The 16,713-nt window shown below is 40.9% G+C and overlaps 1 protein-coding gene across 5 annotated transcripts in view; it reads right to left on the bottom strand.

Moving 5' to 3' along the window:
* The window catches only part of SNX10 (sorting nexin 10), a 42,670-nt gene that overhangs the window by 12,129 nt on the left and 13,828 nt on the right, over positions 1-16,713 (bottom strand). For 2 of the 5 annotated variants that reach the window (XR_014943631.1, XR_014943630.1), the window contains exons 2-4: positions 13,022-13,108; positions 11,591-11,691; positions 10,871-10,965 (exon numbers count right to left, since the gene is read on the bottom strand). Coding sequence is in view for 3 of the 5 variants with exons in the window: in XM_085540557.1 (XP_085396683.1) it covers positions 2,624-2,702; positions 3,141-3,356; positions 10,871-10,969; positions 11,591-11,691; positions 13,022-13,108 (582 nt within the window). In the remaining 2 variants the exon portion in view is untranslated. Of the gene's footprint in view, positions 1-387; positions 2,703-3,140; positions 3,357-10,870; positions 10,970-11,590; positions 11,692-13,021; positions 13,109-16,713 lie in introns of those variants that run through there. The other 3 variants (XM_085540556.1, XM_085540557.1, XM_085540558.1) reach the window with 3 other exon arrangements.

Raw genomic sequence — 16,713 nt, forward strand, 5'->3', positions numbered from 1 at the left:
AATGGGGATGTGGCGTTGTAAGTGAAAGCTAAAGCACAGCATTGGGGTGCCATTACTTGAACACCAAACTATTGCCATTAGCTGCAATAGGCCGCAGTAATTAGATGTATAACAAACTCAGCATTACCCTGTTTGAAAGACCAGCAGGAAATGGCGTGGCTCAAAACGAAGCAATAACTCTCCAAATTCCAGGGCTGCTCTTGTAAAAGCAAAATGTACGACCCTGCTGGAAACCCCCACGTTGCTCAGGTTGCAAAAGGCACCAATTTTCTTTTAATACATTTCAATGTAAGTTAAATATAACTAACACTTCCAATTAAAACGCTGTAAGGCATTCACGTGCACTTCCATAGGGTTGATATGCAAAATAAATACTGGGACACAGAGTAGTTTTCTTTCCTCTTTAATAATAATAAAGATGCAGTAGTACAACCAACAGTGAGAAGATAAATATTTAAACACATTTCTGTCCAATCAGAAGAAAGTGCTGCTGTAGAATTCCAACTTTTGAGCAGTCTGACAAAGGGAAACAGTGAGATAAGAACAGAGCTGATATTCACTTCAGGAACACCTTTGTTTGGAATCTAGTCAGCAGCTCACAAACAGATCAGCTCCTGGAATGGGAAAACAAAACAGCCACAAAGGTTTCTCCATGCTCTGTGCTTCTGCACTTTGTCAAATATCGAGGGCTGGTTTGCAGGGCAGGGTGGTGAAGTTCTTCAGCAGCCCGGCTCGAGCTTTCCAAACAAAACCTAAAACTAATATGAGAAAAAGCTAAAAGAAAACCCAGCCATCTGATGCTTCATTAAATAAAAACAACACTGTCATCCCCTGACATCGCTCCCATTTCCAGCTTCGTATTTCCCCATCTTTTAAATAAACTCCCCAAAGGATTTTTTCTAATACTGCCAAAACAAAGTTGTGCAACGGAACCGTCCCCGCGTGGCACCAAGAGTTGCTTGTAGGCTACTTTTAGCAATAACTTGTTGCTTTAATTAAACGCTATCACTGTTACGTTCAAACAGCTTTGTTGCTAACTGGCACACGAGCCGAGATGGCGGAGAGATCCATTTGTGCAATTCGATGAGACTAAGCAAAAAGAAGCACGGGTGTTTATCTCAGGAAAGCGCTGCCATCAACAGAAAACAGTGGCTGGGAGCAGTTACCTAAGAGATGTTATCCTCAGGCTATTAAAAACACGTTTCTAAAATTACACAGATTCCCAGCTGGATGCTTTAAAAAAGCGTGCCCGCACATGCCTGTGTTAACCTTTACGAGGTGTCCAGTTCATAATCTATTGTTTCTGTAATGCACGGGAGGTGAACAAGGCTCCTTCTTTGAAAGTGGCCCCAGATTTCTTAAAGAGGACGCACACAACCATTTTAGGCTTGGGAAGCTGCTGGGCCCATCGGACCCCCCAGCTCTTTTTAATAGCAGCTAAATGTCAAATATAAATACAACGCCACAGCAAAACGTATTTCTTTGGCGGAGCCTGGGACAAGACGCTCCACAGCTGCCGCTAACAATAAAGAGCAGCGCTGATGTTTAATCAAAATAAGAATCGGTGGTTACAAAGTTGCATCCAAGGCTGCCTTTTGTTTGCAAAGCGCTCCATATCCATGTGCTAACTGCAGCCACAATGGAGCCGGCAGCTCCCCTTATTCCCTAAGATTCGAGCCTGTGTTCACGCTGCTGCTCGTTGCAGCTATGGGATCATCGTCACCTTGGAATGACAGCCTGCATTTATGCCGCTACATTAAAGCGTGGCTCCTCATATCTTCACGTAGGTGCCTGAAGTTAAATATGCTGGGTGGAGTCCCATCCACAGTGCAGATGGTGGAAAATTCAGCCATTGGTTTCAATGGACTGCATCCAGGATTCTCACTGAGAACGAGTACCCATAATTTCCCTGGGAACTGAGAATCCTCAACAACCCTATAAGTTCTGTCATTTTTTATTATCATTTCCAATTACCAAGCAACCATACACAAGAATTTTGGCCTTCAGTTCTTGTACATGACAAAAACAGGCTTTCCGTAAACATCACAGAAAGATCAGATATATATTTATATCTCAAATTGTCAGCAGCGTGTAGTTTGTACAAAGGTTGTTTTGCTGATGTTGCTGAGCTACTTGAAAAAGTTAATACCTTGTGGGGTGTGTAATTTCATCACCAATGTCAAATGACTTCTAAAGATGAAACTTCTCTGTTGCAAGTTACAAAAAGATGCTTTGACTGTGTTTGATATGATATACCAAACTCTAAAGCTGAGGATAAAGTTGCCTTTATTTTTCCAGCACTATGATGTGCACTCACTAAGGGAAATATTTTAACAGCCACGTCAGTCAGCAGAACATGACTAACCCAACACTGAGATTATAATAGTTACAGAGAAGTAAATGCAATAGGTAACACATAGACCTGAGTCAGCATATGTAATAAATCAAAGAAATAATATCAAGGTCTGTTTAAAAACTCTGTAAGGACATACTGTTGTGTTGACAAACAAGTCTTTTAGGTGCACATTGCTAGCAAGTTGCACTGATGTGGTGTATGTAACTAGTAAACACAGGAGAAACCACTTTGTGCTGTCCTTAAAGATAAGAACACAGAACTGATCTTTCACGATTCTTCAGAAGCTAGGCTTGCTTTACATCCACATGAAATGCTGTCATCACTGTGTCCAAGCCCGGAGGATGAACTGCAGAAATAGGGGAGAGGAAAAAAATAAAATAAAAGGAGGAAATTGGTTTTCACAACACACTCAAAGCCTGAGTAACAGAGGAGAACTTTAATTATCTCCAGTCACAAAGAGAGACAGGAAATTTGGACTTTTAATTAGCCATTTGGAGTGCAGTTGGATATTTTTTTTAGCAAGATAATTTAAACGCGAATAATTCAAGTCTGACTAAATGAAATTCACATAATCAGAATGCAGATAATTGAATTTCTACTGCATTCATTAATTCAGTGTGGAGGTGTGTGTGAAGACTTCTATGATGAGCTGTCACAGCTCAATAAAATCTCAGTCAATTAATTTTTTCATTATCTTAGTATTACATCAACAAAAAACCGAAGCACACGCATGCGTGTATATGTATATATATACAATCTCAAAGTAAGGAAACACAGAAATCACCTCTCCAAATCAGAGTCTGCACCATTTCCTCCTTTTTTTCTCTCCTCATCTTCTATAGGAAAGCGCCTGTTCAAAGAGGCAAACTTCTGAATCGCATCAGCGACAGAATATTTGGTCTGCCCAGAGACACAAGCCTCCATATCTTCCGGACTTAGCTGGGTCTGTAGGAAGAGGTGAAGCCTGCTGTCTGAGAGCAGTAATGCGTTCTGTAGAATCCTTTAAAAACAAGAAGAGAAGTGCAATGTTTCTACACGGATACATGCACGTTCTGAAATGTTTCACCCGAACAAATTCTTGATGAGGCCCCTGAATTTAAGAATCCTTCCAAATCCTAAAACAACTACAGAAGGTAATGAACTTAAATTAAAATGACTAGGTGTGCTTTATTTGCTTTTTTACGTTATTTGGAATTTTGGGTGAGTAAAAAAAAAACCCCACAAAGCTAAGAGTTAAACACATCTGCCATAAAAATAACTTGAAAGACGTTTCTTCCACGTAACCATCTGTTATTACCACGTGGATTAATTGATGATTTTTAGGCAGAGACTCTTAAGAAAATTTGGTCTTTTTTGATAGCTGTTTTTAAATAGCTGGGCTCTGAAAATTGCAAGTCACCAGTGTCTTTGGCTGGGCAAAGAAGTGTGTACAGGGACAAAGAACTTGAGATACATGCAGCGTCAGAACTTTCAAATCTATGTAAACAACAGAGCCAGCGTTAGCCAGAACTTGTTTACGTGCATACATCTAAGCAAGAGTAAAAATGCTGCTACTGAGCACAGATTTAAGCATACCTCTAAACAGTTCTCAGAGAACCTCACATGCAGTTTCATACCAGCATTCTGGAAGCCCATTTCCATTTGGTTTATAGATATTTCTAGTTAAATCTTCAAATACATTTAGCACAGAGCATTTGCATTTGTACAGTACTGAGTAAAGAAAGTGTAATACGTTCCAGTAACGCAGAACATCATAGAGGGACTTCTGCAAGGACTTAAAATTGCAGATCAACACCACTATTTTGAAAAAAAAAATATATATATATATATATTGCAGTTTTGCTGCAGCATTTAGCTGCAGGAAGAGTTATTCTGTTTGTATACCCTAGAATGTGTAACAAGAGTCCTTTTGCTTATACGTACATTCAGCTTTTCCTACCCGCATGAGTAAATTCATTACTAAGGCCATGCCAAACAGCACTCCATAAAACTTACTTAAATATCTTTAGAGAAACCCAAACTATTAGGAGTCATTATTTACCTATTTCTACCCATTTAGGTTACGGCAGTTGTCCCCCCAAAATAATTACTACGCAGTAGGAGATAAGAAATGACATTAATGCTAGACTTCGTAAAAGCAGTAAGACACAGTGCATTTGATAGGTACTCCTGATGAAAATTAAATGCATAACTGATCAGTTCCTTCTATCAAATAAGACTAATGAAGTGTTTGGACTGCAACGTTTTAAAATACAAACACGTTCTGAAATCCGTGCTCTAAAGTAGCCAACATTACAACAGCGTTTAATTAACATGCTAGAATATGCCTAGTTTTACCTGAGCCCATACAATTCCAGAAAGTCCAAATAAACAATAATAGTTGCCTAACTGAAAACGCAGGATATTTGTGTTTGCACATATTTCCATTGCCTGGGCAAACACACACGCATTCTCAACCAAATAATTCAAACTTTGACTTCTTCCAGTGAGGAAATGCCTCCGGTGAGCCCAGTGACCTACCAGGTGCATATAAAACTCCGTCTAAGAAGGAACAGACTTCACTGAAACTCAAACACATTTTCATGCCTACGTTGTCTTCTTAACCTCATATAAATTCTCACAACTCTAATGAAAAATAAACATAGCAAACAGAGTACGTATCTGTAAAGCCAATGCATGCAGTGTATTAACACACTGAAAAGCTTCTTAGTGCTCATAAAGAAGCAAGCAAATGCCCTGTAAGTCGACCCAAATGACAGAATTTACAAGTCTACACACCTTGACAGCAACAGCCTCATGAATGCTTTGAAAAGTCATCATTCACTGGACGCTAACAGAGGATTTCAGCCTCGACTTGTGATAAACATACGGTCCAAAAAGACGACAAACATTGCGACAGAAAATACAAGAGAAAAAAATATACTGTTCTACACAGTAAATCCACATTTATGGTTTGTGCGCTCAGGGGAGTCGATTTTCTCCTCCCTCTTTTCCTCCTCTTAACAAAGAAGGGGGGGAAAAAGTATTAAAGTATAAAAACAGCGTCGCAGAGCTCACCCCTCGAGGAAGGAGAGTTGCCCGTTTTCCCAGGCTTGTAAGCACAAGGAGGGGATGCACATTTCTGCAATTCTAAGCGTTGGCGTGTCTAATACAAAGTAACACAGCAAAAGCCAAGAGATTAAATTCTGCCCATGGCATTTAGTTTCACTGCTTTTCCTCTTCCTCTACCTTCCAAAGTTTCCCTGCCACCCAGTGAAAACACCAGTAACCAACTGCTGGTGCCATTACGCCACGCTCACAGCTCGGTTGCTGCTCGGAATTTATTTTATTTTCTTTATAAAATAATGGCTAATCTTTAAAATTGATTTTAGATGGTTTGAGGCATTACACCAGAGGAGCAATGAGCGCTAATGTCAATGATATTGGACACAAATTCATTTTAGCTTTATTTCACGTCCAGTACAATTCTGCTAAGCCTTGAACTGCGAAAGCACCGTTATTAACTCAGCAGTAACCCAACGCATGGAACAGCAAACAAAAGCCATAAGAGTACAGACTGATCGGGACCTCAAGGCTACTGTCCTTTTTTTCCCCTCCCCTTCTTTGCTGCTATAATTCAATTTCCAATTTTACTTTACATGGGACTCATTATTTCGCAGGGGTTTTCTTTTCTGCTTCACAGCGCCATCTGGAGCCGAAAAGGTGGAAGAGAAAACAGGGAAGGAACGGGAAAGACGTAGGTTAAGCTAAATAGCACGCCTACATTTGGGGGCGGGGGTAGACATCAAATACACTATGCATTTTGCAAAACAGTTAAAACAAATGCAAACACGCACACCTTTCACCCAGTCGTACTCTTGAAACGTTTCTCCTTTCTTTTAATTAAAAAATAACTCAGTTTTTGCCCCCATTCCCCTCCTCCTTCCCCCCCATCTGATCCAACAGGTTAGATCACTTTTTAATTGCATCCTCCTAGCAATCAAAGTGAAAAACAATTTCTGCTCTCTCCGTAAGCACTGTGTTTTCCTGTTGGAAATCCTGTGCCAAGGAAATAACCACACACTCGAGGCCAGGTATCGGAGCAGCACCGAGGGCTGGCAGAGCAGCCACCCCGTAGGCCCTCACCAAGCTGGGGACTTACTGTGAGAGGTGCTGCACCCCTGAAATACATATTGGGCTCCACGGACTGCAAGGTCAAAATCTCACAGCACAGCATAAAAAGCAGGAAACATAAAAGAAAAACATAAAAGCAAGAGAAAAGATGTCCTAATATTAATACTCATATATAATATTAATGCCATAGCACAGGCTAAGCATTCACACTGTTTGAATCCAACCTGAAGCACTGGCAGTGTTCCTCCAGCATTTTTATGACTACAGGTGTCAATGCAAAGCTGCAGTTGCAGTGATGTAAATCAGCTTTGTCCACAGTTGTGCTAATGTCAGAGTCATGGGGCTCACAATGATAATTCCTATAAACTCACTGGACGCATTTAAGAGAACAACAGACTTTCTGTGCATGCCTAGAATAACAATGAAAGGCTAAATCCTGCGAGTCTTTATCACATCAGCAGTCATTACTTGTCAGAGATCTCACTCCTCTCAGCCAGATTGCTCAGATGCATAATGACTGCTTATGTGATTAAGGGGGCTGCAGGAGAAGGCTCTACATTTGAATTAGAGTTAATAAAATCATTTTTTATTCGTGGCCATGTGAATCTCTGTTTGTAAGCTTTCAGTAAGTGCTCGTGATCTCTGGACCCTTAAAGAAAAGGGGCAGAAAATATGACTCCACATCCAAAAGTAATGTCATATTTGAAGAAACGCTGGGTAGTATATGAGGAGTATTTCTCCTTCCCCACGTTACAGCAAGAACGTTTACTAAAGACAAAACATGTGCTTCGTCTTATTTGGACAAGGTCCAAAATCTGGTTTTCTTCAACATGATTTTATTAGGTATATTATACACTGTTCTGCTGGAAGAGAACAACATATGGCCGAACAGTACAACTTAATCCTAACTAAAGATTTCCTGTATCTACTGTAACCTAATACAATGACAGATGCACGCTCGTATATGTGTGGAAGGTTAACACTCCGATTTTGTTTTCAACAAATTTACTCTGCCCATTTACATCATATCATGAGAGAAAGGAGAAAATAAAACTTGAGAGACAACAGATCACAGCCTGGACTGTGGTGCCCTCTATTGAACATCCGCTTGGCCTCTTGCAGAGAGCACAGGGCTGCTCAGCCTGCAGTAAACAAAGCTCCATTTCCTCCTTTTAAAGAGCCTACTGTGTCTGCTCATTCATTTATTTTTTTATAACAGAGGAAATGTTACTGATAGCAAGCAACTGTGAAGCAACTGTTTAGGATCTGATAACGAATACATTTAAGAATTAGCATGTCTGCTAAGCATTATTCACTTCAATGGGTTTGCTTCCCTCACCAGATAGGAAAAAAGCTTCAATGCTTTGCTCAGAACTGCTTCACTGGAAAGAGGCAGCCACCACTCACAGGGTGAAGCCCTACCTGCCCACAGCTGATACGCTCCTGCTGCTCAGTGCTAACCAAGCAGCCACAGAAGTCCTGGCAGGTTGGGATCCATCCCCTTCAGAACCAGTTCCCTGCTTCCCACACATCACCCTGTGGAGAACTCTTAGTAAAGTGTCCTCTACCTATGTGCCAGCTCATGCTTGTGTGAAAGAAGGCAATCTGAACCCCAAAGTTATTCAGCTACTCAGGGATGAAAGCAAAAGGCATCTTGTAGAATCTACTACTATAAGGCAGTGTTTTAATTTTGACTTCTAATTTAAGAGTAAGCTTTCCCAGTGAATCTACCTGCAGACATACTCAAATGCGTGAGGATACCTACCAAGAAGAAAAAAAAAAGCCACCAATGTAATCTTCCTTATTCTTGCAGAGTAATTTGTAATTGAAAATGGACTGGCTGGCTTCCGTTAATGCAAATGGACTTCTGAAATATTAAATCATGCCCAGGCAAGGAGTAAGCCTTATAGCTCCTCATCATTCAGAGATAATAACCTATAAGAAAAGCAGGTCTTACCCCATGCCGGTGTGGGAAAGCCAAATCAAAATGGGAAACGCTTTCAGACTTGGCCAAACTCTACAGCTCAGATTTAGTTTCCAGCTATTGGCACATTCTACAGGAAGAAGCTACATAGAGGTCCTTTCTAAGCACCTCCCCATGCTAACTGGCTGTGTAGAGTGACACGTGAAGAACAAAGGCATTTTACAGCAGTTGACAAAGATGTGATGCTACAGTGCTCCCAGGGTGCTGCCTCCAGCAGCAGAATCCTTACACCGGCACATGGCTGCTGTCTTGGCAGAAGCTGTAGCAGCTTCTCACACAGAGCAATGGCTACAGGGCAGAATTCTTATTCTTATAACCCTGAACTCCATTGCCAGGTATGGTTTCAATCCAATAAGCTCACAGCATACTGAATATAGGTTGTGTTCTTGCATTACATGTGGGTATTTGAAATTGGTTAATCTATAAACCTATACCTCGACAGGTGCATGCAGGTGGCACAGATTTCTTCCCACAAAGAAAAATCAGCTGTAAAAACAAGCTATATGTAAATCACCAATATATTAAGACAGAAGAATTGGAGCACTCTCAGTAGTGTTAGCTGGAGCGAACCAAAATCAGCAATGATCACATATGAGACTTAAAGAGAACACACCAGCCATTGAGTCCCCCAGGTGCTCTTCCAGTATAAGAACTAATATATCCTTTGATCCAGACTTATTTGGACAGAAAGAAAGAATCACGGAAATATGGATGAGCCAATAGAAAGATCCCTACTATAAATAGCAGTACGTCTAACATGCCAGCCAGCAGAGGGCAATGCTACAGCACACAATTTGCCAAGTCAATTCGTCACAACGCAAATGTATCTCTGCAAATTCCTTCCAGATAGCCCCAAGGGCTGAGGGAAAGCTGACACCTTTCTAAACGGCATCTAAGTTGAAGTGTTTAAATCCATTTCCTTACAGAGATGCGTCTTTCCTCACTCCTGGCCTAAAAGCAGTAAGGCAAAATGCTCAACAAGCCATCGTTTTCTCCTGTCAGTACTCTGTCAAAACAGGCATCCACAAAATCAGAATGTGATGAGCTGTTTTAAGATAACCTACCTCTGTGTTTTGCCTCCTGAAACACAGGCAGTGGTTGTCATTATTTATGATGCTGAGATAACATACCTTAGTGCAGAGGTCAACCTGGTAACATTATTTTAAAATAAGAGTGATTTTAAATATTCACCACTCCATGAGGAGGCACAGCTAAGGCAGAATTGCTCAGACACAGGGGCTGGACTATGTACTCTTCAGCTGACCATCAGTATTAGTGACTGTGCTTCTAGAGGCAATATTTCAGTGTCTTTCTCTCCTCAGGGCAAGAAAACACATATCCTTTTCTGCTTTCCTTTCCTCATCTTATATACCATCAACCAGTATTCATCAACCACTCTTCCAGCCACAGATCCTGAATACAACTGTACATGTACCTTCAGCCTCTGCAATGACTAGCTCTCCCCCCACCTTCAGTTGTTCCGATTAATGTATACACTTCACGAGCAAGCATTTACAGTCTGCTATGGAAACCTATAATTGTAACAGACTGACTGGAAAAAACAGTGGGTCCTGTATTTCTCTGCCTCCTGGCCATAAGGTTTTAAAGTCTTCTTAAATGATTTTTCTTCCTTTGGTTTTGCAGCTCTGCCTCTCAGAAACGTTAATAACAATAGAAGATTAATGTCTCTGTTCCCAGGTTTGATATACTCTTAATCCGAACAGAGGCTAAACACAGCATCCAAAGTCATTCGCAGTTCTGCCATAGCAACACCAAACAGGTCTGCACGTATAACAGCAAAGGCGAGATATAGGATAATGGCAGAGAAAGCAGAAATTACAGCAATGAGGTCTCTGCCACTGCAGATGGTGAAGGGCTTTATAGCAGCATTACTGAGCAATGCACTGCTGGAACTAATACAGTGCTCCACTGAAACTCAGGTCACAGTCTAGCTATGTTCATCTACGTAAATCTTTTACATAACCACACAGCTGAGTGATTTTATACAGACTGCAGCTGTAGTGAAAATTAACACAGCTGCTACAGCTTGTTTATGTTGGCAGTGGTAAACACAGTAATTGGCGTTATAGGTAGAACCATGTTAGAAGAACTCACTATCAGATTTTCCCAAGCTCTCAGTGGTACAGGCCCCAGAATTCATTACAGTGATACTGATATTCCGTGAATAAATAGATGGAAAGAGGTCTGTTTCTTTTTATAAAGAATATCTAGCTTATTCTTGGAAGTCATGTACATGAAATATGACTTCACGCAAATAAAGCAAAATATGCAGCATGTAAAGACGGCCACAAGGTGGCTCTCAGGTACCAGAGATGATGTTAGAGATGAGCTACGTTCAATCCAAGTCGATGACATCATAAAAAAAAGCCATCCTCACTAAGACGAGACACACTTACTTCTCCAGGAACTCCTGCAGACCCCGCCGACGATGGTCCACATGATGGGGATTGTTCATATTGAAAAAGGGAGTTTTAGATGGCAGTTCGGGTAACTGTCTTTATAAAGAACAAGCAAATACAGAGTTAAAATCAAGCCCAAAGCAAGGAAGAAAAATGATACAAGCAAATGCCAATCCTACGTTTCTGAAAATCATGAGTCATTTTCCAGAAGCCTCATTAAACTGAATTTGACACACAAAGTTGAGAAACCAGAGGGCTTCTGACATACCTCCTTGAAAGGAGGAATAACTCTGATTCTTCTGGACCAGTTGATAAGGCTGCACGTACGCCTGCTTAGACCCCCTATGTTCTTAGGTTCTACCATGCACATCCTAGAAGCTCACCAGCTGGTTTACCAGCTAGTTTAAGCAGAACAGCCTCAAGCTCAGCATGGCCTAGTAGTCTGCACTGGGCACATCACCTGTTTCCCACTACCTCTATGCAGCAAAAGGAAACAGCTCAGATCTGTTAGAAATTAGGCTGAGGCTCGCCAAACAAAGGCTATCAGTATAAATAAACTGTAGTAGTAAGAAGGGCAGGACACTTTCCAGCTTTGATTTTTACGGTTCTCAGAACTAAGAGGAAACGATGCTCTTTTAATCATAGAGTCCCTTCGCTACGTTACCGATAGATTATTAGATATTTAACGAAACAAACCAGTCATAAAAAGTTGCTCACATGAGCACAGCATTGCTCTGAAGCCTCTGCCGAAGCCAAACAAACTCTCGGAAGCGTCGTCTGACGCAGGATGTTTTCCTCGTAAAGCACATACTGTTTGTCTGTTGGGAAGTTAAATAACATTAAGAGTATGTAAACCAGATTAGCATAAAGTGCAGGCAAGATATCAAAAACAACAATCTGAGATGCTAATCTTTGAGATACCAGCAGAAAGCTTGACATTAACTCCGCTCATGTTAAGGACTGTGCTGTATGTCAGACAGGACTGACAACAGTTTGTACTGCTTCTCAGGGAAGCATTTTTAATCACCATTTTTTGTTTCATTTTTTAAAATCAAGAGATCAGGATAATGGTACAATTCACTATAACAAGAAAAAAAGTTTTAGCAGACAATGCCAAACTTTGCGGAAAAAAACAAGTCATGTTTAGCTATTCTAGTTATAGTTCTGGAAACAATTAGCTGTTCTAACAGCATGCAGCCTTACTCAAGTTGAAGAAGTTGCACTCTGCAAGCAGCAGCATTTGGAAGTTTTCCCACAGAACACTACTACTACTCCACCAGAAAGTGCCAATTCATCAAAGAGAAACAATTCGTGAAGATTAAATGCTTTTTGCCAAGTTTTTCTGTGGAGCCTACACTTAGGTGAAACCCCATCTAGGCAGGACTCCATTCTACAATTGCCTGCAGTCCAACCAGTCCTCAGTATCTTGCTGTACAATGCTGAGCTGATACACGTCAGAACATTTTATGTTGCAATTAAAAATTCTGGATCTAGGTTTAAGAAATTAAAGTAACTCACATCCACCAAAGAATAATCAAGAACATGAACTTAAGTGAGATTCAAGACACAAGAGGCTATGACTCGAAGGGCACTCCCGTTAACACGTGGTAGACTACAGAATCTATGTATCAGAATACCCTTATTTCACACATACAAGTGACGCTAAGCTGCCATGATATGAATGTTAAGGTATACTGAAGACAAGCACATTGCAGTAACCAAGTAACTTAGCAAACAGAAGAACTGAGAAGAACTCAAAGTACAAATAAACATACTTGCAAATAGAGCTGTTTTCAGCATGAATACTTGAACACCAGAATTCTTTTGTAATGGTAAGATACCTCTGATCCTGACAGTCTAAATTGAAAAGTAAAGCTAAGAATAGCATCCATGGTAGGACACTGTGGAATGCACATGGGAGTGTGAGGCCAGGTTCTACTCCCAGCTCTCCCGTGCACTTTTCTGCATGATCTTTGGCCAGCCCACCCTTACCTACTCCGCTGCAGCTCAGTCATTAAAAGGAGACTGATATCCTACAGCCTCCCACAATTGATGCAGATAGATTCCATTGTGCCTGAAGTGAGCCCCAACTTGGACAGAAGCAATAGTACGAGTCCAGAGCATCTCTGGTGACATTTTTATACTCACGTGAATAAATATCTCGTAGTCTACGTAAGAGTGCCATGAGTCTTCTTTCTGTGTTCTGGGGTCTCGTACCAAGACAGTAACAAATTCCTGCAGGTGCATGATAAGAAAAATCAAGCAATTAAATTCAGAAGACAAAGAGAACCTGAAAGACTCTCTTGATTGTTCAGCTGCTCCGTAAACTACTGGGCTCAGATTAAAAGCTGAACTGCTGCTTTATTGGATTTTGCAATCCTATAAAAGGAGAAGCAAAGAGCAATGAATCATCTGAGCTACACCACATGCCCAGGAAATTCTTTGCCAAAATGCTAACTGAAAGGGAATATCTCGGATTAAGTAATATGATGAGAAGTCATACATGCTTCATGCAGGGGAGGGTTGGTGATCTCAGTAGGTACGCACTAGAAATCTAATGCTCAAATCACAGATGTGGGATCCAGCTTGGCAAGCATTAAAATTGGCTTTTCTCACCTTTGTACTCAATGTTAAACGCCAAAAAAAAAAGTATTACAGACATATCCCATGTACCCAATACTTAAACATATTGCTTTATTTGCCCCTAAATTTGCCATTTTATTTCTTTTTAATTAAGTATTTATACATGTTGATTCCAGGGATTTGAGAGGTAACCACTTTGTAACTCCACAAGCTGAAGATCTGCCTTCCTTCTACACTTGAAATTACTTGCTCCAGCCCAGTGGATAAGGATGTACTGCTGGCAGGGGGGCTGGACTCAATCCCTGGAGGTACCTTCCAACCCCTACGATTCTGTGATTAATTGCCTTAGATGTGATTTGATAGAATGAACTGTGATCCAAAGCCTAGAGTCCAGATCCAGTTTGCAAGGAGATGAATAATCCCCTTCTATTTTCTTATATTCCAGGAACTTAAGGCACAGAGCACATCTGAGGACTTCAGGATGAGGACACTACTGTCCCAGTCTCCCCAGCAATCTGTACAAGAAAGCAACACAGCCACCCTGCAGAGCATAATTCTCTGCTTCTGCCATATAGCAATACAGATTAATTGTCCTAGCAGTTGTCACATCTAATCCATTTCCTTACAGCTCATACATTTATATTACATCTTAGTGTGATCCCAAAGGAGTGAGTGAGGCCTATGGGCACTGCTGCAATGGTAACTAGGGGCAGCTGAAGAATCATGTGCTTCCAAGTATCCTCAGTTAACAACCATCTGAAACCTTGCACACAGGTTTACCATGTATATACACATGTAGATATATTTTAAGTTGTAATGCAACTAAAAGTTTTCTTTAAAATTAAATTGTTTAAAGCCTTGCCTATCTATCTGCTATTTCCACAGAGAGCTAGGCCAACTACTCACAGACTGAAAGACAAGCATATGGTCTTCAGCATTGGAGACATCCTTCTGAGAGGATTGCACTGCACTCAATAGCCAGGTACAGAAATCAACTATATGCTTTTTCAGCATGTTTTTTATCAATCAGTTAATAAATTCTGAACTAGAAAGATCTCAAAATGCATCTCTCCATACCCAAATCACAGATATAAGAAATAAACATTTACTCTTCAGCTAAGTTCCTTCCAGCACATACACCAGCAGCACAGATGGAACAGACTGTGAGGAGAATAAAGATAGCACTGGCAGGAAAAGATGCATCTTCTGTATGTGGCAGAGAGGTCTGGACTCTATTGTTTATCACAGGAGCTGCTGATTTCCAAGCACTCCTGTTTCAGAGATGGAAACCTGTGGCCTGGTGGCTGGAACCAGACCATAGTATTACCTCATGTAGCCCAGCTTTTAGTCACAGGGGTGTTCTCTGCATTTTGAGCACCATTTTGGTATCTGGCATGAGTGCCATGCCAACTAAAGCCAATTTAATAGCTTCCTACCACCTCTGCTACTTCTTTCTTCACTGAAGAGCTCTGGGGACTGATTTTCCTCTGCTGTGTCCTTTGTAGCTTTTTATCCCCTCATCTCCTCCTTAACAATTGGCACTAAGGAGTCAAAACTGTAAACAGCCTGCTCATAACTAACCTTGAGATCCCTTGCCTGGCATCAGTTGCCATATCATCTTTCCATTTTGCTTCCTGTTCCCTAGGTTCCTCAAATTACTTCATTTCCAAGTGACCTTCCAACAGCCTTCTCCTTTGTAAGGAATCAAACTAAGCTTGTAAGTAAAGGGCTAATTCAAACCTCTACTATACCAAAATATTACAATAGAAATCACTACTGGATATGCTGTGGGATAGCTATGGGTTACCTTGACTCCAAGCCACATGATTTCCACAGAAAGCCTCGTGCACTTTTTATTTCCAATTAGGCAGCCGCCACATTTCAATACTGTGGCAGCTAAACACCCTTCAGACTCTGCCTGTACAAGAAACAAGGCCTGCTACATGTGTTGAGATAGGCAGGCATCTGGGTGGTGTATCACTGAGCCAGGAGTCCAAGTATTTATACAGTACAGGAGGGCACCTCAGGAAACTGCTCACAGCATAAGCTCCAATTTAGAAACCTTAACTTCAGCAGAGCAAGGGATGTTTCTTTTTTTTCTTCATTTACTGGAGGATGAGGTCAGAATGAAGCAAGATAAATGGTAAGCATCTAGAAAAGAAACACAAAATGTACAGCCTTTCCCAAGACCTGCAGTACTTCCCCTACAGACATCTTGACTCCAGGAAGCCTTCATACCAATTCTGGTTAACACTTCTGCTGCTCTGAAACAGTGAAATGATACACCGAGTCTGCCCCTTTTCTTTTGACCTTCAGGTCTTCTCCAGGATACAAAACCCTATTGGAATAACAACACTGACTTAACTCACGTAGCCCTAACTACTTGCTATGGATGGACATACACTGTCATAAACAATGCTTAAGCTGCCCTGTAATGTTATCCTTGTACAAGGCCAGGATTCGCTATAGAAGCTTCACCCTTAGTAGGCATGTCTATCTTCAAGTGATCTGCTGTTCAGCTGTGACAGAGGAGGCTGAACATTTCCCACAGACCACATAAAAAACACATTTCACCTTCTATCATAAGACTACGCTACAATCCAGCCTTACAGATTGGGAAACAATCCAAAGAAAACCAACTTTCAGGAAGTTTTATATGTTAGTCCGCTGCAATTGCTTTCAAGCCATCTTCCTTGTCCCAGTTCCCTTTATTTTTTCCAGAATTGCAGATCTGTTAGATATACTTTGCCTAATGTTTTGTTGCTTTTTTTTTTTTAGCTTGGCTTTCCTTGTTAGTTTTTGAGGCTGTATCTACCATGCACTCAAGAATGACATGTTTCCTGCAAAGCCTAAAGCAACAATTCTCTCCAAACAGGAATTTATTGCTGATAGTACAAAGTGCCCAACCTTGACTGCAGAAGGCTATTGCACTGGACACTACATAGTTCCAATAGAAAGCTATCAGCAAGTAGCGCCTCTGTTCATTCCTTCTCCAAGAAACTGTGAAGTTCATAAGCAAAACATTTCCTATACAAACTCAGCTTTTACCTGAATTCCAGCCATCACACTGGCCTAAATACCCTCATAAACAGCCTCAGATCTGCCCTAAAACTGAACTAGCAAGGAATTCTGTTAAGGACGACATGTTAAGCAATTTTTCCCTCTCACATGAAACAACTCCACAGAGATACTAGACACAGAAACAAAGCAGATACATATACTTTTTTTATTCTTATTACTATGTGCTCAGCAGGCCA

This window comes from Coturnix japonica, chromosome 2, assembly GCF_054131305.1.
Source record: "Coturnix japonica strain WE chromosome 2, WE-NBRP24, whole genome shotgun sequence".
NCBI classification, from domain to species: Eukaryota; Metazoa; Chordata; class Aves; order Galliformes; family Phasianidae; genus Coturnix; species Coturnix japonica.